The 23,965-nt window shown below is 52.4% G+C and overlaps 4 protein-coding genes across 4 annotated transcripts; 2 read left to right on the forward strand and 2 right to left on the reverse strand.

The window, feature by feature from the left end:
• Positions 1-40: 40 nt before the first annotated feature.
• Positions 41-11,798, reverse strand: RNF31 (ring finger protein 31). The gene is made up of 21 exons (XM_020880946.2): positions 10,683-11,798; positions 10,450-10,596; positions 10,145-10,300; positions 9,863-9,922; positions 9,684-9,759; positions 9,279-9,450; positions 8,310-8,697; positions 7,845-8,135; positions 7,346-7,594; positions 7,061-7,246; positions 6,743-6,949; positions 4,231-4,404; positions 4,049-4,147; positions 3,866-3,955; positions 2,311-2,425; positions 2,099-2,217; positions 1,713-1,826; positions 1,515-1,572; positions 763-859; positions 297-465; positions 41-184 (listed from the first exon to the last, which is right to left on the reverse strand). Exons 1-21 carry the CDS (start codon positions 10,872-10,874, stop codon positions 131-133), a joined length of 3,213 nt encoding a protein of 1,070 aa, XP_020736605.2. The 5' UTR covers positions 10,875-11,798; the 3' UTR covers positions 41-130.
• Positions 11,799-11,865: 67 nt separating this feature from the next.
• Positions 11,866-15,129, forward strand: PSME2 (proteasome activator subunit 2). Its single transcript, XM_020880950.2, has 11 exons — positions 11,866-11,985; positions 12,295-12,327; positions 12,769-12,831; positions 13,076-13,162; positions 13,267-13,297; positions 13,384-13,481; positions 14,012-14,080; positions 14,236-14,303; positions 14,472-14,526; positions 14,825-14,911; positions 15,002-15,129. The coding sequence occupies exons 1-11, from the start codon at positions 11,938-11,940 to the stop codon at positions 15,080-15,082; spliced, it is 720 nt and encodes a 239-aa protein (XP_020736609.1). The 5' UTR covers positions 11,866-11,937; the 3' UTR covers positions 15,083-15,129.
• Positions 15,130-17,980: 2,851 nt separating this feature from the next.
• On the forward strand, positions 17,981-20,388 carry EMC9 (ER membrane protein complex subunit 9). Its single transcript, XM_020880987.2, has 5 exons — positions 17,981-18,435; positions 18,578-18,654; positions 19,751-19,820; positions 19,911-20,005; positions 20,152-20,388. Exons 1-5 carry the CDS (start codon positions 18,238-18,240, stop codon positions 20,330-20,332), a joined length of 621 nt encoding a protein of 206 aa, XP_020736646.1. The 5' UTR covers positions 17,981-18,237; the 3' UTR covers positions 20,333-20,388.
• PSME1 (proteasome activator subunit 1) lies at positions 20,379-23,071 on the reverse strand. The gene is made up of 11 exons (XM_020880986.2): positions 22,904-23,071; positions 22,326-22,358; positions 22,124-22,186; positions 21,903-22,013; positions 21,769-21,814; positions 21,554-21,651; positions 21,235-21,303; positions 21,085-21,152; positions 20,941-20,995; positions 20,779-20,865; positions 20,379-20,604 (listed from the first exon to the last, which is right to left on the reverse strand). The coding sequence occupies exons 1-11, from the start codon at positions 22,940-22,942 to the stop codon at positions 20,524-20,526; spliced, it is 750 nt and encodes a 249-aa protein (XP_020736645.1). The 5' UTR covers positions 22,943-23,071; the 3' UTR covers positions 20,379-20,523.
• Positions 23,072-23,965: the final 894 nt, after the last annotated feature.

Raw genomic sequence — 23,965 nt, forward strand, 5'->3', positions numbered from 1 at the left:
CCAGATGGTTGGGTCAGGAAGGAAGAAGGACTACCAAGAAGCCTGGGCAAGGAAATGCCTCTTTATTGGTGCTGGAGTTGTTCCTGTGGGAGACGAACCACAGGCCCCTCTTTGGGACCCTCGCCCTCAGCTACTTCCTCCTGCGGGGGATACTCTGTCCCAAGGGAACCTCTTCTATCAGCTTCTGCAGAAAGAGAGAGAAGACAATGATGCTAGAAGCCTGGGACTCAGACACAGGCCGGAAAGGGGACTCCTAGAGAGTGGGGTCAGAGGCAAGGCTGGCGGGGAGGCTTTACCTGTAACAAGCGGGCGTGGTAGGTGGGGATGTCCTCCCCAGGCAGTGCCTGGGGGCGCCTGTGCAGGTAGCGCTCAGCAGCTGTCATCAGCTCCTCCGTTTCATACAGGGTGGCTGGGTCCAGTGAATGGGCGTTGATGAGGCTCACAAGATACTCTTTGTAGTGCGCCCTGGGGAGATGAGAGGGTAGAACATTTGTTCTGTTTGGCTGATTTTAACTGAGTGTGCTGAGCACCGTGCTGGGCACTAGCGTACTTGGAAGAACCAGATGGACGCCCCTTGCCTGTTGCTCTTGTAGGCACTTGCCAACCTGTGTGTGCTGCCTGCTGGGCCCCTGCCTGGAGGACCCCCTCCCTCCTACTTCTCACAGGACCCACTACTCCCAGAGGCCCACTTCTCTGCCCAGGCACATCTCCAGTTCTCCTGTCCCCCATCACACCAAGCTCCATGCCCCGCCTGGCACTCACTGGCAGAGGCCAGCATAGCCAGCGGGAGTCTCCTTGCCACAGGCTTCGTCCCGGAACCCGTTGGGAACTTCCTTCTGCTCCATCACTCGACAGCCACCTAGGGGTAAGGGAAGGAAGGGATCCTTTGTCTGGAGGAGGCCACTGACCACAAAGGCCCAGGAGAATGTGGGAGGTGGCCTCTAGGAACAGGACTGAGGACAGGAGTCCCTGCTCTAAGTGGGGCGGGGGAGGTGTTAGGAAAAAGATTCCACTATGCAGACCACTTGTGATACAGAAGCAGGGACCAGGCTGTCTTTGCGTTTAGCTAAGCTCTTACAAGGTTAGCTTATTCTGTGATGGTCTTACTCTATGTAGATGGTAAGAAGTGGGATAGATTAGAATCACATGCAACATCTTTTCTCTTGTCCTCACAGAACCTAAAACAGTGCAACTAGTAAGTCTCATTAAATAGCCATTGAGTTAATTAATGAATTACTATCTTTTGGGAATGGGAGAATAAAATGAGCATCAAGGTTCCTGGCGCTTGAACGTGTCCTTACATAAAACAGCTGGGCTGTAAGTTGGACACAACCCCTGCTTCACAGAGGAAGAAACAAGCCTGGGGAGGCTGACCCACCAAATGGCACAACAAGCAGGCACAGGACGGGCTCCGCATCCCGGTTCAACCCCAGACCCAAGCCTCCCCTCCAGCCATCACACAGCGGGAGCCCAGCCCCTCCCTGGCCTCCTCCCGGGCCTGTCCCGACACTCACCTCCAGGCACTGCCCGGGCCCCCGCTGGGGGTTCTGTGTTGAACATGACGTTATTGTCCTGAGGGCAGAAGGACAGGAGTTAGTTTCCCTGGATGCCAACCTGCTGATTTTTCTGCGTCCGACCTTTCCCTTCCTGCCACCCTACATCCTGCCTCCTCTCCTGGGCAGCTGGCAAACCAGTCAAGTTGGCCACCTGACCTGAAGTAGCTTTTGGAGCCGGACAGCAGGCCAGTCCCGCAGGTAGAAGAGGCAATCTCGGGGGTGGTGGCCGTGCAGGGACTTCTTCACCCTGCAGTCAGGGTCTGGACATTTCTGGTGGAAACCCAGATGGGAGAGGGGCAGTTGGAAACTGTTGGGGTCCTGGCCTCTCAGGAACCCCTGCATGAGGGGTCTAGGGGTGGGGGAGATGGTGACATTGGAGGGTCTGGAGCAAGCAGAAGTGGGGAGGGGACAGAGAGAGGTGCTTTACCTCACCCCCTACTGGTCTCCTCTTCCCCTGGGCTGTTCCTCCACAGCCTCCGCCCCTCACTCCTCATGGGAGCCCCCACCCTGCTACCCCTTCCATCCCAGTCCTGGGGGCTCACATTCTTGGCGTAAAAGGCATTGTAGCAGCCACTGCAGAACTGGTGGCGGCACTGGGTGCAGTGAAAGTGCATGCAGCCTCCTCGGGCCAGTGCATACGAGAACTTGCACTTGGGGCAGTCTGCAAGGGTCAGTGGGTCAGGGTTGGGGCTGCTCCTCAGGCCCCAGGAAGAGAGTGTCATTCTACGCAATGAGAGATTACTGGGCACCTTACCTATGCCGTTTTCCTGAAGGTACATCGCCAAGCCCTGGGCTTGGTATTCTGGGTCATTGGTGCGTTTCCAGTTCTGGAAATCTTCACAGCTCCGGCCTCGGTGCTGTTCCTCCCACTGCCAGAAGGAAGCAAGCTTCCCATGAAAGCTCCACGCCAGGACCTTTTTGCTGGCCACCCCACTCAGATCCAGTGGCCCCTGACTCAGTATACTGCTATCCACCATGTGCTCCAACACCAAACTGAAGGGCCAGCCTTGGTTCTCTCATCTCTTCACACCTGGCACATTCACCAGCAAGTCTCGTTGCTGTCACTCCAGCCCAGCTCCCCTTTTCTTTATCTCTACTCTGAACAGCTTCACTCCAGGCCAGGCCAGCTCTCGCCTTGGTTACTTGCCTTGATGACCAGTCTCTCTGCCTCCATTCCTGCTTCCCTGTGGTTCAGCCTCCTCCCAGCAGCCAGTGTGCCTTTGAATGCATAAATCAGGCAGCTTCAACTGCACTGGGAGTGTTCTAGCTTGGAAGTTTGGAGGTAGGGTGGCAGGTGTTCACTTTACTACTGTGTTTCATAAGACAGATGCAGACTTTTGGTATCAAATATTTAAGTTTTTTTTTAATGAAGAATAAACAATCAGTTTTATTGGGCTCACTCAGACTAGGAATCCATTCAAATATTCAAAATTTTAAAGGTAAATGAGAGCGCATAACCCCTTGTCCAGTTTTAGAATGAAAGGACCTGAGACTTCCCTGGTGGGCCAGTGCTTAAGACTCCACACTTCCACCACAGAGGGCGCAGGTTTGATCCCTAACTGGGGGACTAAGATCTTACATGACCCATGGGACAGCCCAAACAGAGAAGGAAAGGCCCATCCCCTCCTCGCTCGGCCTCATCATGACCTCTCCTGATCCGGCAGCCAGCTCCTCTCAGACCACCTGCCACTCTTGCCCTTGCTCTCAAGGCTCCAGCCATACAATGCATTTTTGGACTTTGGCCTTCCCGTGTTTTTTTCTTTCTCTCTCAAATACTTTTTGCATAGTTGACTTCTTAATTTTCAGGCCTGAGCTTAAATTAAGCCATTTCATTTATTTCTAAATATTTATTTATTTTTGGTTTTGATGGGTCTTAGTTGTGGCAAGCTGTTGGGGCTCTAGTTGTGGGACATAGGCTCAGATGCCTCAAAGCGTGTGGGATCTTAGTCCTCCGACCAGGGATTGAACCCCTGATTGCAGGGCAGATTCTTAACCACGGGACCACCAGGGAAGTTTCTAAATCAAGCCATTTTAGAGAAGACTTATCTAACCTCTTTTCCCATGTACCAGGTAGGTCCACTCTGTTATTTCTGACCTCAGATTCCTATTTGTTTTCTTCATAGAACACATGGTGATGTATATACTTCTGTTCTCTCTCCCTTCCTCAACCTTGCCGCCTCCCTCCCTTGCTAGTCTGTAAGCTCTTTGAGACCAGAGAGCTTGTCAGTTCTGTTCTGGAGCAAACCCCAAGTCTAACACAGCACCTGCAGGGGCTCAGGAGGTACTCCAAAAGCTTAGATGTGCCTCACCTGGCGCTTACAGCGCACACAGAAGGTCTGGTGACACTGGGGACATGTTGCTTCCAGCTGCTCACGCTCATATATGAAGCCAAAGGAGCACTGTGGGTGCAAGAGCATAAATCTGTCTAAGGCTTCACCACGTGCTACTCACCACCCCTCCTTCCGGTCAGCAACTCTGGGCAGCCCACTGACCTGGGCACACCACAAAAACTTGGGGTCCCGCATGAGCACGCCCTCGGTCAGCTTCTTGTGGAACAGTGCATAGGCATCTGGCTCTAGGCTCTCTCGAAGCTGGGGACAGGATGAGAAAGTGGAGGGTGGGCAAGGCTCCTGCTCAAAGCCCAGGGCATCCTGAGTCCGAGGGACTGCCCTACCTGGATGTCGAGGGTGGAGAAGTAGCTGAGCAGCTGTGTGTCATCGGTGAGGTCGGGGCGGCCACAGGCAGGGCACACCATATCTGTGATGTGCTTCTCCTTCAAGGCGATGGTGAAGTGCTGGCGGAAGCAGTCGGGGCAGATGGTGCACTCACAGGAGGTCAGGGCCTGCATCTGGTGGAGGGGAGAGGATGGGAGGGGAGGGGTCAGAAGCTACAGCTGCCAACTGGTGGAAGGGGCAGCGGCCTGGTGTCTGCTACAGCTGGGCAGGCAACCTAAATGTCTGAAGACCTTCAGATGGAAAAAAAACAGACAATGGTGAGATCTAATGTAAAGGGAAGAAGACCCTCTGAAGGCATGTTCAGTCAATTAAAAGCAAACACATGATAACTGAATCACTTTTCTGTGCTCTACACCTGAAACTAGCACAGTGTTGTAAAACAACTACACTCCAATAGGAAAAAAAAAAAAAACACCATTAATTAAAAAAGGAAAAAAAGGGAGGGGGGTATTCCCTGGTGGTCCAGTGGTTAGGATTCCACACTTCCACTGCTGAGCACCTGGGTTCAATTCCTGGTTGGGGAACTGAGATCCTGTAAGCCATGTGGCGTGGCCACAAAAAGCAAACACACAAACATCCTTGAAATGATAAAACTATAGTGATGGAAAACAGACTAGTGGTTGCTATATGACAGGAGGTGGGGGAAGAAGGTTACAACTATAAAGCTGTAGCACAAGGGGGTTCTTTTGTGATATCTTTATTGTAGAGGTGGTTACGTGAATCTACATGTGAGATAAAATTGCACACAAGTACACACATAAACCAGAAGAAATATCAACAACCTCAAATATGCAGATGATATCTCTTTAATGGCAGAAAGTGAAGAGGAACTAGAGAGCCTTTTCATGAGTGAAAGAGGGGAATGAAAAAGCCAGCTTAAAATTCAATATTAAAAAAACTAAGATCATGGCATCCGGTCTCATCACTTCATGGCAAATAGAAGGGGAAAAGGTGGAAGCAGTGACAGAGTTCCTCTTCTTGGGTTCTAAAATCACTGTGGATGGAGGCTGCAGCCATGAAATTAGAAGATGATTGATTCTCTGTCTATGACAAACCTAGACAGTGTATTAAAAAGCAAAGACATCACTTTGCGAACAAAGGTCTGTATAGTCAAAGCTATAGTCTTTCCAGTAGTCATGTACAGATATGAGAGCTGGACCGTAAAGAAGGCTGAGACCCAAAGAATTGATGTTTTCGAACTGTGGTGTGAGAGAACCTTGAGAGTCCCTTGGATAGCAAGGAGATCAACCCTGAATACTCATTGGAAGGATTGATGCTAAAGCTGAAGCTCCAGTACTTTGACCACCTGATGCGAACAGCAGACTCATTGGAAAAGACCCTGATGCTGGGAAAGATTGAAGGCAGAAGGAGAAGAGGATGACAGAGGATGAGATGGTTGGATAGTATCACTGATTCAATGGACATGAACTTGGGCAAACTCTTGGGAGATGGGTGAGGGACAGGGAGGCATGGTGTGCTGTAGTCCATGGGGTTCAAAGAGTTGGACACGACTTGGTGACTGAACAACAAATACACACATCCACGCACAAAAGGAACAAAGTCTACAGTCTAGCTAACATTGTACCAATATTTATTTCTTGGTCCTGACACTACACTACAATTATATAAGATGTCACCATTGGGAGGTGGGTAGAGCACACAAGACTATACTATTTTTACAACTTTCTGTGAATCTACAATTATTTTAAAATAAAAAGTAAAAACAGTAAATCCATGGCTAATTCATATCAATGTATAACAAAAACTACTGTAATGATGTAAAGTAATTAGCCTCCAACTAATAAAAATTTAAAAAAAAAAAAATAAAAAAAAAAAAAAAAAAAAAAAAAAAAGTAAAAACAAACAAAAGCACAGAGCCAGCCTAACTAACCTGGGCTGTATTAGGCCAAAGAACCACCACTTCTGACCTAGAGTTAAGTTAGAAGGGGCTCAGGAGATAAGAGGGTCCTGTCCCTACCAAATGGGTATTTGATGATGACATTAAAGAATTACTGGTAATTTTTTTTGGCGTGACAGTGGCATCTGTGCCTGTATTTTCAAAGAGTTTTATCTTTTAGAGATAGATATGGAAATATTACAGGTCAACTATTTGATGTCTGAGATTTGCTTCAAAATAATCCTGTGTAGATATGTAAAGATTAGCCATACATTAATAACGGTTGAAGCTTGATGACGAATACATAGTGGAGGGAGGGAAGCTGAATTTCTTATCCAATTTTCTCTACTATTGCATACTTGAAATTTCCCATAATAGAACATGTTAAAAAAAAGAAAGAGAGGTGGCCTATTCCTGCTATCCCCTTCCCAGAAGCCTTCAGGGGCACATGGGCAACTGCAGAGCAAAAGACAACATGAGAGACAGGACCCGGGGTAGAGTGGAGGTCCAAAGGGAACAGAGCGACTCTAAGGCCGGAGGCAGTGGAGACTCACCCGGTTGCGGGGCAGGGCCCAGCCGCACACGGCACACTCCTGGGCAAGCAAGCGGCGCAGGAAGGCCCGGTCCTGGCTCTGCCTCACAGCCTCCACCACGTCCCCCAGCTCATAGTTCCTAGGTGTTTCCTGCAGCAGTGCCAGCGCCAGCTCTGCCCGGCCCCAGCTGGGGAGTGCGTGGACTGCCAAAAGCCGTCTGACCAGGCTCTGCAAGGCGATTCAGGTGGAGAGGGAAGATGTGGCTGTCAGACCCCAGGAAGCCTACCCTTCAGCCTGCCCTCAGCCCTACTAAGGGGGCTCTTCACCTCCTTCCAGCACCTGCTTATCTGGCCCATCCCAGGAAGGGGTGGGCTCAGGGCCACTGTCCCAGAGGCGCTGATGGAAGGGCTCTAGGCGCTGGCGCTGTAGCTCAGTCAGGGCTCGTGCCACATCACCCCCATGTTGGAACAAGGCTTGAAGAGACCCTTCCTCAGGCCCAAAGCCCAGGGACCGGAGCTCCTGCACCTGTGAGTTGGGAGGGGCGAGAAGGAGTGAATCAGAGTGTGAGAGGCTCTTGGATCCACAGCCCTCAACCCTGCCTCATCTCCAGCACAGCTGCTATACCTTCCTCCGCCGGGTCCTCACACACTCTTCCACAGCTTCATCCAGGTTGCCATGACGATCCAGCCAGGCCTTCCGGGCCTCCTGACAGGAAAAGGCGCCCAGCCCCGGGTCCTGCTGTTCAGCCAGCTCAGCCACCATCTCCAGCACGTACGGCAGCTCTGAGCGCAGCCACTGCAGGGGCACCTCGGTGCCCGAGTACTGCAGAGCCGAGAAGACCTCCTCTGGACAGGCACCTCCAGTTTCCCCTTCCTAAGAAACAGCCCCGCTCAGATAGAGAGCCCATCGGGAAGGGCACACTCCACCCCCACCTTAGCCTGAACCAAAATGCTGACAGTGCTTGAGACCATGGATCATGTGCGCAGTGCACAGTCTGACACCTGCCCCGGGGGAAGGGTTCGCGCAGCTGCTGCTGCTGACAATGACAGGTTTGGAGAACTCCCATCAATCAACAGCAGCCTCTCCCTTCCCCGACAAGCTCATCCCAGGCCCAAGTCCTCACCCGGATCTTGATCACCAGCTGGAGGCCTTCCTCCCTCATCTTGTCTTGGCGCTGCTTCTCAAGGTCTCCGCAGGAACTGGTCACGGGGGCACTGAGGCGTCGTGGAGGCCCTGGTTCAGTCTGTCGCTCTTCCAAAGAGCTGGCATGGGGCTGGGGGGTCTGCTGTACTGGGATGGGGCTGCTGGTCCGGTTGCACATAGCACACACCCAGCCAGGGCCAGAGTTGCAGAAGGTACAGTGAATACAGTACCACGCCGGAGTCTGGACAGAGGAAAGCACAGGATCCCCCTGCTGGAAAGGCAGAAAGAGTTATCCTATCGAAGGCTGGCTAAGGCTCAAGATGGAAATATAGGAAGCTTGGGGGAAGATACCGGGGAACTAAGGGAAAACAGGGGATGAAGAAGTAGAGAATGGCCTGTGGTTCACAGATGCAAATAAAGAGATGAGAAGGCCAGAACAAGATACCTGAAGGGGCTTCGGGCAAATGCCAGAATCCGGAGAATCCACCACCAAGCTGGGAGGCTGAGCCAGCCGAGGTCGCTCACATATGGCACACAGCACGGCCGCAGCCTCGTTCTCAAAGGTGCAGCTCTGGCAGGCCCAGTGACCCCGGGAAAGCTCAGATTCTAGGCCCCCAGTTCCTTGGGGACCCTCGATTACCAGACCCAACCCCTTACAGCCTCGGGGCCGATCACAGGCCACACAGAGTACTGCCCAAGGTTCATTTAATAAGGCACAGGCAGAACAGGGCCAGAGCAGACGGGCACTTGCAGGATCGGGAGGAGAAAAAGAGCTGTCTCCCAGGGTCGGCACGGAGGCTGGCTGAGGCCGTGGTGGAGCTGAGGCAGGTAGGCTATTGGAAAAATAGACATGGCCTGCTGAGGGGGTGCCTAGGACCCTTACCCATGGGCCCCCCTCATACCCTGCAGGACAGCACATGGCTCTGGCCTTTGCACATGTTACCCTCTCTGCCTGAAATACTGGCACAGTCATAGCTTATTCAACACTGAAATGACAGCTTAAAGTTCAGGTCTGGCTGGTAAATATCTCAGCCTCACCCCTGAAGTGAAGTGAAGTGAAGTCGCTCAGTCGTCCAACTCTTTGCGACCCCATGGACTGTAGCCTACCAGGATCCTCAGTCCATGGGATTTTCAGCCTCACCCCTATTAGAGGCTTAAAATACTGCCAACTGATCGAGCTGATCCTTCTGACTAGGGTGCATCCTCCCACTACCTATTTGCACACCATGACAATCTATTTTGCTATGACTGGTATGTATATCTTGCTTGGTATGTATGTCTATGATCTCCTGAAAGGCAGGAGCCAGCTGCTTGGCATCTATGAAACAGTCTTTAGCACAATATCCAGCACATAGTAGACTCGAGGAATATTAAGTTCTCTCAATTTTGCTCCCACTCAGAAAAGATCTTGCACCTGGGGTGAACGGCCTGAGGGGCCCCATGCAGGGTCTGGCGATGGTGATGTGCACGGTCTGGGTGTCCGTGGAAGAGGCGATCACATGTTAGACACAAGGCCTGTTTACAGGTTGAGCAGTGCAGCGTGCCTGGGGCAGAACCACAGAGGAAGCAGGGGCCAGGAGTGGAGCCTGGAGAATGGGAGAGAAAGAAGAACAGAATATCTTTCTACAAAAGACCAGGTTACATTTGAATCAGCTGTGGAGGGAAACAAATCACAGACTACTTTTCAACATATCTTTCTACCCAAAGAAACAATCTTAATCTATTTTTTAAAAGAAAGGGAGATAATCAAGAAGAAAGAGGAAATTTCTATCAAAATGATCTACTAGCACTCCTTCCCCCTAATACAGAACAGTAATACCTGCAGCAGAGGGTATGGTGAGGGGGCCGGGAGCAATCTCTCTCAGTAAGGGGGCAAACTCTGAGAGCTGCAGTAGCTGAGGAAAAAGGACAGGGAATGAGTAAGGGCTTGGGGACACAGGCCCACAACAGGTTTCCTTTGTTCACCAGGCCCCAGAGCCCCATTCCTGCCTTCCTTACATCATCTTCAACCTTGTCTTTCAGCAGCTGCTCCAGTGCTTGCGGTTTTGGATGAGCATTCTGCAAACAAGATGAGAAGAGTTCCCACCTATAGCCTTAGAACAAGACCCTCCCTCAAAGCCCTGGTCCCCCCAACATTCACAGAGTGAAAAGTACAGAGAGATCCCAAGTTACAGGACTATGCCTGTGATTCAGCAGTATGAGAGTCCCCAGAATGGCTTTGTTGTTAGGCTAGGCTCCCCAGCCCTGGTGCTTAAGTCCTCAGGACTAGAGATACCTCACCTGTAACAGCAGATTGAGCTCTGTCCGAAGCAGCAGTACTTCCAGTGTGACTGTAGCAACTTGCTGCTCATCCGGCTCCTCCTGCCTCTCAGGGAAGCTCAACCCATCTGGCTGCTCCTCTGTGTAGCCATACAATCGCAGAACATCCCGGCCCCCCTGCCACACAGGCAAACCAGTCACCACCCAGCAGGCCCCCTTCCCAATAGGGCTGGGACTCAACCCATTCAGCACAGCCTCAGGCCTTTTCTAGCCAACCCCCAGCCCAGGTTAAGTTTCCTACTCCCATTAGGGTCCAGGGGCTTCACCTGCACAGCATCCACCGTAGAACGAAAGACAGGGTTATTAAACTTGACCCCGCGCCAGTACCGAGGCCTCTGAGGGCTTAGGAGGTTGCGGCCATATTTCTCCAGGATGTTCAGGGCCGTGGAGAGGGTGTTGAGGTAGTTTCGGGGCTGGGAGCAGTCAGAGAGCAGAGAGCTGTGAGCCCCGACACAGCCTCAGGTCCTCTGTCCTCCTCCCGAGCCGGGGCGGGCCTCACCTCCCCATGAGCGTTGCAGCGGACCAGGCGTGCAGCATCCAGCTGCAGGTAACGGGCTTCTGGCGGCAGAGAGGTGCCCAGTAGCGGCCAGAGCTGCTCCTGCGTAAAGGCCTGGCCGGAATCCCTCCTCAGGGCGCTCGCTAGCTCCTCGCGGGCTTCCAGGAAGGCCCGCTTCTCCTCCTCCCCCGGCATCCTGAGGCAGGAGTCAGCCCCGGCCCGCTGCCAAACTGGACCGGGCTCAGGCTGTGCACGGCCCGAGCACCGTCTGGAGCGTCTGGGTTCTGGCTTCCCGGCCCGACCCTGGTCGGTGCGGACGCCCGGGGTCACTCAGGCTACGGTCACTCTTCGGCCCCGGGCCCCATGCCAGGGTTAGCGGGAACAGGAAGTACTAGGAAAGAGGGCGGGATTGAGACCCAAATTCAGAGGAACGGGAGGAGTTTAAACTTAAGAGAGGGTGGGGCCAGGAAGTCAGGGGGCGTGACCATGAAGGCCCAGCCAATCATAATGGCAAATAGTCCCTGGCTCCTCCCCCAGAGCGTCTAGGCAGTAAACCTTGTTCTAGCTCGCTTCCCCTCTTTGGTCCAGGCTGGTTCCACCCTTCTTCGGGTAGCGCCCGGTGCTGGGTTACTTTATTCCCCCTCTAAGTCCTCCTCTCTATCCTCACCCCACTGGGGAAATCCCACTCAGCTGGGGGCTCAACTCTGGCCACCTGAGCCCGTCAAGCCCCTTCTGTCAGTCTTGAAGATAGAGTGCCCTGCAGGAGGAAGCCCCCTCTCCTTCTTCCATATCCTCTATCCCTTCTCCCTCCTACTACTTCTCCCACTCACTCTTATCCCTCTCTGACCCTTCCCCTCAGTCGAGCCTTCCTAGGGGAGCCACACCGCTGAGCACTCCCTTTCCCACTCTCCCACCCTACTCATCCCTACCCCAACCCTGGCTATCCTTGGGCGGTCCTTTCCCTTCCCTCTAAGCCTCTCCCCTTCGAGAGACAGCCCCTGTTCAATCTCCGCCTGTTCCACTTGTCCTAGCCCCTCCCCCGGGCAGCCCCTGGGCTTGTGACCAGTCAGCACCGCCTCTCCTACTCGCACAGGCTGAGAATGGCAGAGGGGCTCCCTACGGTTTGCTGCCTTCCAGGGGGAGGGGGAAAAGAAGGAAAGGGGCGGGGCAGAGGGGGGCGGGCCTGGACGTCGGGAGTGAAAGCGAAAGCCCAGGCGGCGAACTGGGGAACCGGAGATCTAGCAGCAACTGGAGCAGCATGGCCAAGCCTTGTGGGGTGCGCCTGAGCGGGGAAGCCCGCAAACAGGTAACGGGGGGCCGGGAGGCCAGGAAGGGGCCGGGGAGCCCCTCTGAATGGAGGCCAAACTGGGTGCTCCGGGAAACGAGGCCGTGCCAGAGAAATCTCCCAACCTCTCTAAGTGCTTTCACTTCTGCCCCGGGGGATTACAGATACCTGCTCTCTGGACTGTCTCTGCACTGAGCATAGGCTTCCAGGGAAATCTGGCTTGTGGTGCGGAAGAATTGAGCCAAGTTGGAGGGCATCCCATTGAGGGTGGGATCTTACTCTGGACAACTGAGACCCTTAACCGACATCCGGGTACTGCTCTCTGTGCAGGTGGATGTCTTCAGGCAAAATCTTTTCCAGGAGGTAAGTACGTCTTCAGGATTCAAGCGATTTAACCCAGAATCTAAGGCCAATACTTGAGGGTTGCAACTTCTCAGACTGATCCCCAAACCCACCCTCGCCCCGTGCCCTACTTTAGCAAACCTCCACCCAAGATAAGCTCTTAATTATTGATCTCCACTTTTACTTTGACCTCTCTTAAAACCTTCCTCAGTTCCCTCACTTCCTCTCCCCTCTTTTGGTGTGGAGGGAAAAGCCATGGCCCCAAAGTACGAATGAATACCACAATTCTAACCTCGGTTCTGCTGCGTCCCAGCTTGGGCAAGTCCCTTCACTTTTCAGGGCTTCAGTTCCCTCATTTGTAAGTGTTAGAGTCAGTGATTTCTAAAGGCCCTTCCAGTCCCACTTCTCAGATGTCTCACTGAATGCTTTCTGTGATTCTGACCCTTGCAATATAACCTACAGGCCGAGGAATTCCTCTACAGATTCTTGCCTCAGAAAATCATATACCTCAATCAGCTCTTGCAAGTAAGTAGTGTGAACTCCTCCTGCCCCATCCCATAGCCTCTCTCCTCTTCATCCACTCTCTCTAGCTAACAACTGCATTCTGAATGCAGAGTACAGTTGTACGTGGTAGACTGGGAACATTAGAATAACATGAAGCCTGAGCCTAGGTTCCGAGGCAGAGGGTGGTGTGATGTGTGAAGGGAAGGCTGTGACCCAGTCCGAGGGGGAAGAGGCTGGGCAGCGCCTGACAGTGAGGTCTGTGCAGGAGGACTCCTTCAATGTGACTGACCTGAATTCTCTCCGGGCCCCACTGGACATCCCCATTCCAGACCCCCCACCCAAGGATGATGAGGTGAGGCACTCAGGGTGTAGGGCTCTGGCTATAAACGCAGTGTAAATGATGGCCCTCCAACCTCCATGACTTTTCTAAAACTACTTCCCCCCTTTTCCCCTTAGATGGAAACAGATAAACAGGAGAAGAAAGAAGGTAAGAGAGGAAGAGGTGGCTAGGGAAAGGGAAATGGCACATTGACTGTTGGATGAGAAAGGGTCTAAATCCCCTCTTTCTCACAGTCCCTAAGTGCGGCTTTCTCCCTGGGAATGAGAAGATTCTGGCCTTGCTTGCCCTGGTTAAGCCAGAAGTCTGGACTCTCAAAGAAAAATGCATTCTGGTAAGCCTGGGAACTGGGGGACATAGAAAAGACAAGCAAAGCCAGGCCCTGGAGATTCAAATCCTTCATTCAGGAACCTGTTCCCCAAATAGGAAGCTTCCTTCTGTGTTTGTGTTTAGATACCTTTTGTTTATCACAATGGTGATCACATCCCCAAATCAGATGGTGCTGTATCCACCTCCATAACCTCTGAACCTACTGCTGCACCAGGTATACAGCACAGGTGCTCTGATATAGTGAGCCGGTTTAAGAACGTAGGCCCAAGAGGGAGACTGCCTTGGTTCAAATCCTGACTCTATCACTTACCTAACTGGTTACTTTAAGTAAGTCACTTAGACATCCTGTGACTCAGTTTTTTCATCTGTTGAGTGGGTACAATAAGAATATTTACCTTGAAAGCTTGTTGTGAAGATTAAATGAACAGTGCCTGGCATATAATATGTACTCAGTTAAATGTAGGTTTATTAGGAAGTAGCAGTAACAAGAACAGAGTTTGTTGAATGATTCCTACATGATATCTTTTAATGTAGGTGATCACATGGATCCAGCACCTGATCCCCAAAATTGAGGATGGAAATGACTTTGGGGTGGCAATCCAGGTAAGAAAGGGTATGTCAGGATGCTGAGAGCAGGGAGAGACTTGGAGAGTAAGGGACGGGAGCTGGACATGACCTGGAAGAAGGTGGGAGATAGTGAGCGAAGAAGGGAGGAGATAAAGTGTTTTCTTTGCCTCCCATTTCTTTTATTACCACAGGAAAAGGTGTTGGAGAGGGTAAATGCAGTCAAGACCAAAGTGGAAGCCTTCCAGACAACTATTTCCAAGTGAGAACAGTTGGAGGGCTAGTATGGGAGTCTGCAGGGGCATTTATTTGGGACTCCCAAAGCTGAGCATGCCCATTCGGATGAAGTGGGGCTTTGGGAAGGGTCTGAGGGAGTAGCTCTCTCTCTCTGAATAGTCATTCCTGTGGTTATTCCTCTTGCTTCTGGCAGGTACTTCTCAGAACGTGGGGATGCTGTGGCCAAGGCCTCTAAGGAGACCCATGTAGTAAGTACATAGTCTACCAGCCTTTTAGCTGAGGCTGGCTGGGGTGGAGGCGGGTGAGGAAGTGGGGATAGAGGTCCTCTTTGTCTTGTTTATGACCTTTCCAATGTGGAGGATATTAAGCCCAGGAAAACTGATTTGGGCTTCACAAACCTTGATCCCTTTCTCTGATCCTGTGGGAATCCCATTTCTTGGCTGAGAAGGGGCTCATTCCTCAAGTTACCTATTCCCTATATGAGGAAACCAGACTTGTGTCCCACCTTCCTATGGGGCTTACTCAGCTTTGCTTCCCACATCCCAGATGGATTACCGGGCCCTGGTGCACGAACGAGACGAGGCAGTCTATGGGGAGCTCAGGGCCATGGTGCTGGACCTGAGGGCCTTCTATGTGAGTCTGGAGTAAGCCCTTAAGGGAGGTGGATGAGGGAGGCAGGGGAAAGGCCAAGAAACTGACTGTTACCTTCTGGCCTTCTTCCAGGCTGAGCTTTACCATATTATCAGCAGCAACCTGGAGAAAATTGTCAACCCAAAGGGTGAAGAGAAGCCATCTATGTACTGAGCCCAGGGTTAGAAGGGAAATAAATGACCTATACTTTGTGTAGATAACCTCTGGTGTGTGTCATTCATTAAAAAAACATGTACTGTCACCTAGGCTTCTCTTGTTGCTCAGATGGTAAAGAATCTGCCTGCATTGTGGGAGACCCAGGTTTGATCCCTGGGTCAGGAAGATCCCCTGGAGAAGGAAATGGCAATCCACTCCAATATTATTACAGTAGCCTCAAGACTTCTCCATCCGTACATCACCGATGATAAAATATCTAGGTTAATGGTGAAAAGATTCTCCACAGTGAGAGACACACAGAGAGGTTCACAGAGTTACATGGAGAAGAGAAGAGGGAGGAAGGAGATAGAGGTGACCAGGAGAAGAGGGGGAATCAAAAGGGGAGAGAGCAGTCTAGCCAGTAATCAATTCCCTATTTGCTCTCCACAGTGTGGAACACTCAGAGAGGTTTACGGAGTTACATGGAGAAGAGAAGAGGAAGGAAGGAGATAGAGGTGACCAGGAGAGGAGGGAGAGTCAAAAGGAGAGAGACCAATCTAGCCAGTAATCAGTTCCCTAAGTGTTCTCCACAGCCTGGAACACCCAAAGAGATTCACAGAGTTAAGTAGAGAAGGGGGAAGGAGGAGATAGAGGTGACCAGGGGGATAAAAAGGAGAGTCAAAAGGGGAAAGAGCAATCAAGCCAGTAATCACACTCCTAGGTAAAAATGGGTACTGAAGATTGGATTCTTAAAGGTACAAAATTGATAACAAATACCATAAAGCAAAGATTAAAAATCTAGAGTAGAAGTTAGACTCTCAGAAATACAATATTAAAAAAAAAATCACAACAATTATAAAAAATATATATGAAATTTGCTTTAAAAATATGGTCTTTTTTTTTTGCAAGGTAATAGTAGTTTTTAAAAATGAAAATTAAAGGAGTAATAACATAAATATTTTTTAAATTAAAAAATGATAATAGTAAAATATATCTAGGAGTTTCTCTGGAGTTGTTGAGGGCAGTATGGGGTCAGTTCAGTTTCAGATAGTTCCTTGATCCAGTTTATACTTCTTCTCAAGGTCTATAGGCCCCTTCCAATGTAGTCAATGCTAACTACCGGGTTTTAATCTGTTGCACTTGTCACTTCCAAAGCGATTCCCTCTTATTTTGACTTTCTCTGTTTGCAAGTCTCTTCAGTGTCTGATTTCTGCCCTGATGCAAGCGGGCTGCTGCTGGTGCTGCTGCTGCTAAGTTGCTTCAGTCGTGTCTGCCTCTGTGCGACCCCGTAGACGCAGCCCACCAGGCTCCCCCGTCCCTGGGATTCTCCAGGCAAGAACACAAGTGGGTTGCCATTTCCTTTTCCAATGCATGAAAGTGAAAAGTGAAGTCGTTCAGTCATGTCCAACTCTTAGTGACCCCATGGACTGCAGCCTACCAGGCTCCTCTGTCCATGGGATTTTCCAGGCAAGAGTACTGGAGTGGGGTGCCATTGCCTTCTCCGATGCAAGGGGGTGAAGGTGGTCATTTATTTAGGTTCACTTGTTCAATTGTGCTGCTGGGAGAGACGAACACTGCAAATAAATATCACTGGCGTGTGTGGGGAGTGCTCGCAGTGTCTGGGCCACACTGGGTTTGCCCCCTCTCACAGCGTGTGTGCTTTCCCTGTCTACACTGCTCAGGCTCCAGGTTGCCCTGCAGGGGAACTGTCTAAAGTGGGCCCTGGTTTGCATGCACTTCCCTGGTCTAGGCGGCTCAGGTTCAGTTTCTCGGGTACTCCACAAAGGCACAGACTCGGTTGGGCCTGCATTTTGGGCCCTTCCCAGGTCCGAGCAGCTCAGGCGACCAGGTGCTTGAGGAGCGCAACACTCCAGTATTCTTGCCTAGAGAGTTCCATGGACAGAGGAGTCTGGTGGGCTACAGTCCAAGGGGTCACAGAGAGTCAGACACGACTGAGAATTAACACTTTTACTTTCAAGTGTCACCTGTGTCCAGACACTAAATGTGAATGTGGTGATAGGAAAGGGAGGGGTGCCAGGAAGGCAAAGATGAATTAGAGATCCATCCTATTCTTAGGAAGTCATCCTAAAGAACAGGGTGGGGGCTGTTACATGCCATGACAGCCATGAAAATAATCTGTATTTGGGACTTTCATAAGATCATTTCCATCTGGAGGTCTCTTGAGTGCTTCCTGGGAGAGATGGCATTTGGGCAGAACTCTTATAGGAATAATCAGGCTTTGGAAGGCTCTGCGGCTGAGGTCAGGGAATGAACAACCCACGTCATCAGCTCAGGGCAAGCCCGGAGGGAGAATGAGGTTTTACTGGAAAAATTATGGGTAGATGGTTGGGCTTCTTCTCAAGGGTTGAGAGGGTAAAAAACACTCCCAAGGCATTAAGGCGAAGGAAATTATACCACAAGACATTATGGGAATGATAGGTCAATAAAATTCTTTTTGACCTTTACCCTCCTCCATTCTGCAATTACTTCCCTGAGGAAACCAAAGGCCAGATAACTTGAAGTGCGAAAGTAACACGGCTTAGTAACTGGCAGAACCACTCTAGAACACAGACCCACTAATTTCATGGTAGGAACCACGCTGTCCGCTCTGTACCCACGTTCGAGAGTCCACGGCTCCGGCAGACTCTCGACTTGGGCGCGGGCTCCACCCAGAGGGCTCAACGGGGCCTGTGCGGACGGGAAGCAGAGGTAACAGACGCAGCCATCTTGCAATCAAGAACCGAAGTGGGATAGCCTAGCCAATCAGCCCGCGGGCAACTCTCTTCGGTTTTTCAGTCAAAGGCGGGGCAGGGTTGGATACTGCAGGTGACTGGGCCAAACGAGACCCTCTAAGCCTATCAAAGAGTACCATGTGGGCGTGACTCCAGAGGCGGCTCGGACTCGGAGCCCGGCTTCAGCTTGTGGGAGGCTGCGCCGCTTGGGGGCGGGAGAGGCGGAGCTCGGTGCTGCAACATGCCGTTTCGGCCGCCTTCATTCCGGGCCAGGTGGGGGCCGGGCTCCGGGCCGAGGTCGGCCTGAGCTGACTGGCTGCCTTCGAGTCGAGTCAGCGTCACCGTCGAACCTAAGTGAGGGGGCACGGGGAAGGGCCCAGGAGGGCTCTGGGGCTCTGGAGGGGGCTTCGCGAACGCGAGCTGGGGCTCCGCTCGCTCGCCATGGGGGAGGTGGAGATCTCGGCCCGGGCCTACGTGAAGATGAGCCTGCACGCCGCCCGGTATCCGCACGCCGCTGTCAACGGGCTGTTGCTGGCGCCGGCGCCGCGATCGGGAGAATGCCTGTGCCTCACCGACTGTGTGCCCCTGTTCCACAGCCACCTGGCCCTGTCTGTCATGCTGGAGGTCGCACTCAACCAGGTGCCGCTGCCGGACGCCCACCGACCACCGCGAAATCCCCTAACACCCCTAGTCCAAGCCCATCCCTGGTCTCTTGGCAGTAATGCGCACCCACAGGGCGGGCGGCACGATTTAGTTACTGATGGCCCCTTTCCCATGGCAGGTGGATGTGTGGGGCGCGCAGGCCGGGCTGGTAGTGGCAGGGTACTACCATGCCAATGCAGCTTTGGACGACCAGAGGTGAGTGGGGTAGCCAGAGGCAGAAGGCTAAGGGTTATGGGGTGGGGGGTGTCAAGAGAACCTCTCTTGGTCATTCCTTCCATCTTCCCTTCATCCAAGGCTTAGGCACTGTAAAGCAGGCACTAGGCTGCTTACGCAGTGAGGAAATATAAAGAAACGTATTTTTCTGGAGGAGCTAGGTGGGGGCGGGTAGAACAATGTCAGGCTGACACCTGCTGTAACTGAGATGCCCCCCCACCCCCGCCCCAACAAGTGCTGAAAACACAAAGAAAGCTCAACTGGAAACTTTCTTTAAAGGAAGTTTCTTTTTTATGTATACACTTCACCATTTAAGGACACAGGCTTGAACTACCTGGGGCCACAAACAGGCAAAAATTTTTCACTGAATAAGTACTGCAGTACTACAGGACAACAAGGTTGGTTGAATTCCAGTGTGGAATCCAGAATAGGGAAGGCCTACTGTAAAGTTATCTGCAGATTTTCAGCTGCTGGAGGCTCTGTGCCCCTAACCCCATCATTGTTCAAGGGTCAACTATATACAGAAAAAGCTATCTAGTTATAATCAAGTATTCGGATCACACTCTACTGTTTTGTAATTTGATTTTCCCTCCTTAATAAATATCTGACATCTTTCCATCTCTACACTAATAGCTACCTTACCCTAACAGCTATATAGTACAAATATGGGTGTACCATAATTTATTTAATGCTTTACATTAAACATTGAGGTTGTTTCTATTTTTTTTTTTTTGTTATTACAGACACTGTCCTATTAATACAGTAAATAATTTATAAGTAGAATTTCTGGGTCAGCGTATGTATAGTATACAAGTTTGGAACGTTATGCCACATTACTCTCCAGAAAGACCATCTTAGATTTCCACTCTCACCAGCAGTGTCTGAGCATGTGTTTCCCACAGCACTCAAGCATCAGGCAGTTATGCATGAAGCATCAAGTAGGCCTGGCCCCCCCCAGGCCAGATACAGGGAAAGGTCATCACTGCATCCACATCTTTGAGGCCTAGGAGGCCCAGCTCAGATGGATGCAGTCTGCCCACAGTATGCTCCTCACTCCTCTGATCTTCCTTCTACACAGCCCTGGGCCCCTGGCCTTGAAAATCGCTGGGCGGATTGCTGAGTTCTTCCCTGATGCAGTACTTATTATGGTGAGGCTTGGGTTTCGGAGTGGGGAGTTGGAAAGAAAGTAGGAAGGGGGAACCCTTGAAACCCTCACCAGCCCTTCCTTGTCCACACAGTTGGATAATCAGAAACTGGTACCCCAGCCTCACGTGCCCCCAGTTATCGTCCTGGAGAACCATGGTCTCCGCTGGGTCCCCAAGGACAAGAACTTGTGAGTGCCCCACTTCTTCCACCTCTTCTTGGAAGCCCACAGCTCCTGAGCCTCCTGTTGTTGGTTCTGTCCCAAGGGTCCTTCTCTAGACCCTAACCTGGCCCCACTCCCGCTGAGTTTGACTGCCATGGGGGTTATTATTTCAGAGTGATGTGGAGGGACTGGGAAGAGTCACGACAGATGGTGGGAGCATTACTAGAGGGCCGGGCCCACCAGCACCTTGTGGACTTTGACTGCCACCTTGACGACATCCGAGAGGATTGGACCAACCAGCAGCTCAACGCCCAAATCACCCAGTGGGTTGGTCCCACAAATGGAAATACCTGAGCCAGGGCCAGAGGGGAGGCTCAGGATCCAATAAAGAGACTTGGGCTGTTGGGCAATGGTATGACTATATTTATTGTGCCTGGGAGGCAAGGTGAGGGAGAAACCAACAGGCAGAAGGTGGGGAAAGTCTGGAGTCTCCTGTAAAAGTCAGAAGGTCTCTGCTGGAGCCATCACAGAATGAGAGGAGAGTCTTAATAGATCATTCCCTTTGTTTCTCCCCTGGGCTTCTTGAGCTTCTCGAAGTTCTTCAGGATGATGTCATATAACACAGCCTATGGGGCCAGGGTGGAGTGGGAGTCAGCCACCAGCTCCCAGTGGTTCTGTACCCCATTTCTAGCCTTGTGGAGAGGTCAAACTTTGTAACCCTTCACCCCCCAGCCCGCAGGGTTAGGGAGTGGGTGGCTTGGGAAAGCTGCCTCAGCCCATCCCCACCCTCGCCTCCTCACGTAAGCATTGCGGATCTCCATGACCATCAGCCGGATATCCCGGTACTCTGCCTCATCCAGCTCGTGCACCAGTTGCCGATAATCACCCTACGGGAGACTCAGATCAGGCGTGACTTCAAGGGTGTCCCTCCTCTCTCACACCCAGACTGAGGCCTCACCTACCACGTGGGGCTGCTTGGCTGCTTTGGTTACAGCATCACCGCGCTCAGAGAAATACCTGTGGGAAGTAGAAGGGTATGGAGCAGGAGGAGGAGGGAGCAGAGGGCTCAGTCTCTGCCAGAGGCAGAGCAGTGGGCAATGACTCACTTGGAAATTTGAGTGTGGAAGCCTTCCAGCTTGGTGTGAAGGGCAGTCATCAGCTCAAACACCTTCTCCTGGGGAAAGAAAGGAGGGGAAGTAGAAAGCAGCAAGGACTGGAGAGAGAAGGCTGGCAGAGGAGTGGGACAGTGCTCTCACCTGGACAGCCACTCCAAAATTATTCCCATCCTCAATCCGAGGTATTTGCAGCTGCAACCAGGTGGTGACCTGGGAGGAGGGAATGACAATGAAACCCCATCAGTCCCAAACCCAATTCCCAGTTTCCTGTCCTTTGTTTCCTTGCCCACAGTGAATGGGAGTGTGTCAGGTCTGTCCTGAATGCCATGGCCTGGAATTCTGGCTTTACTTGCTGTGCCTTCTCCTGCTAAGACCTGGCAGGTGTCATGCCCAACTGGTAGGGACAAAGGAGGACAAAGGGTTTGACCTGAAGTGTGTGGATGGAAGTGGGAGGGCTCACCAGGTTGAGCTTCTCAATGACATCCTTGATCTCAGGCTTTACGCGCTGCAGGAGGACCACAATCTTCTCATTGCAGCTCACTGGGCCACATGGAGGACCTAGGAGGTGGGTACTGGGTCAATCACATGACTGGGACTGTGCCAGGCAAGGAAAAGGCATTCTTAGGGAGGAGCTCCTTGGAAGTGAGACACAAGTCCCTTCCACCATAGCGATACCTTTGTCTTCATCTTCCCCTTTCTTCTTTTCATCCTTGTCTTCCTTCTGCGGGGAAAGGGAGGCTCTTGGAAGTCAGGCCTGAGGCTGATTTCTCCCCAGGTTGGGTCCCTCCTCCCAGGTCTTCCCAGCTTGCCTCCTGCTGTTTTCTCCGCTCCTCCTTCTCTTTCTCCTTGACTGGATCAGGCACTGGGATGTCCAACGGGGCCTTCAGATTGCTCAGGTTGGCTTCATTGAGAGCTGGCTCCTGGTGCAGGGTGGGAGAAGGGCTGGAGGCAGGGGCGAGCTCTCACCTCCTCACTCTCACAGCCCCCAAAGCTCTCCCTTTGGCCTCTACTCCCTGCCCAGCCCCAGTACCTTTAAAAATGCATCCAACTCAGAAATCTTCTTGGGAAAATAGCTCCCGAGCAGGTTCTCTGTCTGTGTGCAGAGTAATGGTAAGGGAGGATGGGGTTCAGAATCAAATTCCCTTCCTAGGCAGTGAAGGAAGGGCGCCTAGCAAAGTAGGGCTGAGCACCCGGCTTGGGGAGGGGTGGGGTGATGACCACGCAGGTCTTACCTTAGTACATAGGTCTTCACGGAACACATCCACCTGTGGGACACAGGCAGCCTTTCAGACATCTGGCTTCATGGCCAGTTTATTGGAGAACTCTTACGGTTGCATGGGGTCTGACTTGGTGGAGGGGCGGGATTTGGGGAATAACATTCCTGGAGGTGAAGGGCGAAGGGTTCAAGTGGGAACAGATCCCTCGGTGGGCAGTGAGAGGAGGGATGTAAGAGAGCTGCTGCGACTGGGGCAGGGTCGGAGTGCCCTGTGGAATGGGCGCGGGGCCTCCCATGGTGGCAGGGCAGGGCCCGATCCCCATCTGTGTGTGGGCCCGGGCTCCGGGCCAGCAGATTTCCCTTCCACGCCAGGGCTCCGCTTCACCTCACCCCGCTGAACCTCGGCCGCCTCGCCTCTCCTCCCGCACGCAGACCTGGCGGGGCTCCCCGGGCTCAGGTGCTCTGGGCACGGGGCCCACCAGTGTTCGGATGACTGACCCCTACTCGAGGGGCTGGGGGGCGGGTCACGGACTCCTTCAGCCTCTCGGAGGCACGCCTCCCTGATGGGCCCTTCCTCGAACCCGCAGCGCTCACCTTGGCTTGGGCTTCGGGCAGGACCCTGAGCGTGGCCATGGCCGGGGTAGGGGCCTAGCGCCGCACGCGGAGCGAGGAGTGGGCACGGGGAAGGGAAAGTGAAAGCAGCGCTCGCTCCCCGCACGGCCTTCCTGGGTAGTGGGAGTGGAGGTACTAGAGGAGGCGGGGACAGACCAGAGAGAGGCGAGGAGCTGAGTGACGGCAGGCAGCCCAGCCGAGGCTCCCCCTAGAGTCGGAGAGGCGCCGTTTCTCCTCCCCGCATCCCCATCGCGGCCAGCCGTCGATTCCCCGCCCACGACTCCGCCCACCTGCCCCACCCTCCCCGCCCTGACCTTGACGCCCCGCCTCCCCGGCCCCCAGGCGGGGACCCTCCTCTGGGCTCCCCACCCCTCCCGCCCCCTGCCCCAGACCTTGGGCTCTCTTCCCAGCGCCGCCTGGGACAGTGGTTAGCTTTACCTGCCTCTCTTCTTTTCTGGGTGGTGAAGCAAGACTTGGCCTTCCTTCCTTTGCTCTGCCAGCGTGGACCCCTGGCTCCATGGGCATCGTCTGGCCTACGCAGTGACGTTCAGACTCTGGCATCATCCCATCACAGGACCCGGTCAGCTCTCTTAAGACCCTTGTGGACTCCATTCCTCTGTAACCCACTCAGCGCGCAGCAGCAGGATTCCACCTTGCTCTTGCTGAAAACTTTCTCAACTTCCTGTTGACCTTAGAATCCAAAGGACTTTCCTGGTCCAAAAGGCCTGTCTGGCACCCTGTTCCCCTTCAACTTTGCCTTCCACTGTTTTCTCCCTCTTTTCAGTTATAAATACCTGGACTTTTCAGTTGTTTGTCAAACCTGCCAGCGTTGTTCATTCCTGCCTCAAGGCCTTTGCTCTTGCTAACCCCTTTGCCTGACACAACCTACCCTGCCTTAGGATGTCATTCTGTTCTCAGCTTAGATACCACTTCTTCAGAAAGAACTCTGACTGTAACATAAATCCCTCCAGGTATATTAGAAAGCAGCCTGTTTTAGTACCTTCACAGCACTATCTCTATGAAGTTAGTTTCTTTTTTGAGGAT

The sequence above is a fragment of the Odocoileus virginianus genome, chromosome 6 (genome assembly GCF_023699985.2).
Source record: "Odocoileus virginianus isolate 20LAN1187 ecotype Illinois chromosome 6, Ovbor_1.2, whole genome shotgun sequence".
In the NCBI taxonomy this organism is placed as follows: Eukaryota; Metazoa; Chordata; class Mammalia; order Artiodactyla; family Cervidae; genus Odocoileus; species Odocoileus virginianus.

Bases quoted from the DNA above. Each gene is read 5' to 3' on its own strand.
- RNF31 (XM_020880946.2), bottom strand. From the start codon at position 10,874: ATGCCGGGGGAGGAGGAGAAGCGGGCCTTCCTGGAAGCCCGCGAGGAG. The intron at 9,451-9,683 runs GTATTACTGTTC...CCCATTCTCCAG, and splicing joins CACCATACCCTCTGCTGCAG to GCTCCACTCCTGGCCCCTGC. The intron at 2,426-3,865 runs GTGAGGCACATC...TCCTTCTGGCAG, and splicing joins GTGTGCGCTGTAAGCGCCAG to TGGGAGGAACAGCACCGAGG.
- PSME2 (XM_020880950.2), top strand. From the start codon at position 11,938: ATGGCCAAGCCTTGTGGGGTGCGCCTGAGCGGGGAAGCCCGCAAACAG. The intron at 13,482-14,011 runs GTAAGCCTGGGA...CTTTTAATGTAG, and splicing joins TCAAAGAAAAATGCATTCTG to GTGATCACATGGATCCAGCA. The intron at 14,527-14,824 runs GTAAGTACATAG...CCCACATCCCAG, and splicing joins CCTCTAAGGAGACCCATGTA to ATGGATTACCGGGCCCTGGT.
- EMC9 (XM_020880987.2), top strand. From the start codon at position 18,238: ATGGGGGAGGTGGAGATCTCGGCCCGGGCCTACGTGAAGATGAGCCTG. The intron at 18,655-19,750 runs GTGAGTGGGGTA...CCTTCTACACAG, and splicing joins GCAGCTTTGGACGACCAGAG to CCCTGGGCCCCTGGCCTTGA. The intron at 20,006-20,151 runs GTGAGTGCCCCA...TTATTATTTCAG, and splicing joins GTCCCCAAGGACAAGAACTT to AGTGATGTGGAGGGACTGGG.
- PSME1 (XM_020880986.2), bottom strand. From the start codon at position 22,942: ATGGCCACGCTCAGGGTCCTGCCCGAAGCCCAAGCCAAG. The intron at 22,014-22,123 runs GTACTGGGGCTG...ACCCTGCACCAG, and splicing joins AGTTGGATGCATTTTTAAAG to GAGCCAGCTCTCAATGAAGC. The intron at 20,996-21,084 runs GTGAGTCATTGC...TACTTCCCACAG, and splicing joins TTCCACACTCAAATTTCCAA to GTATTTCTCTGAGCGCGGTG.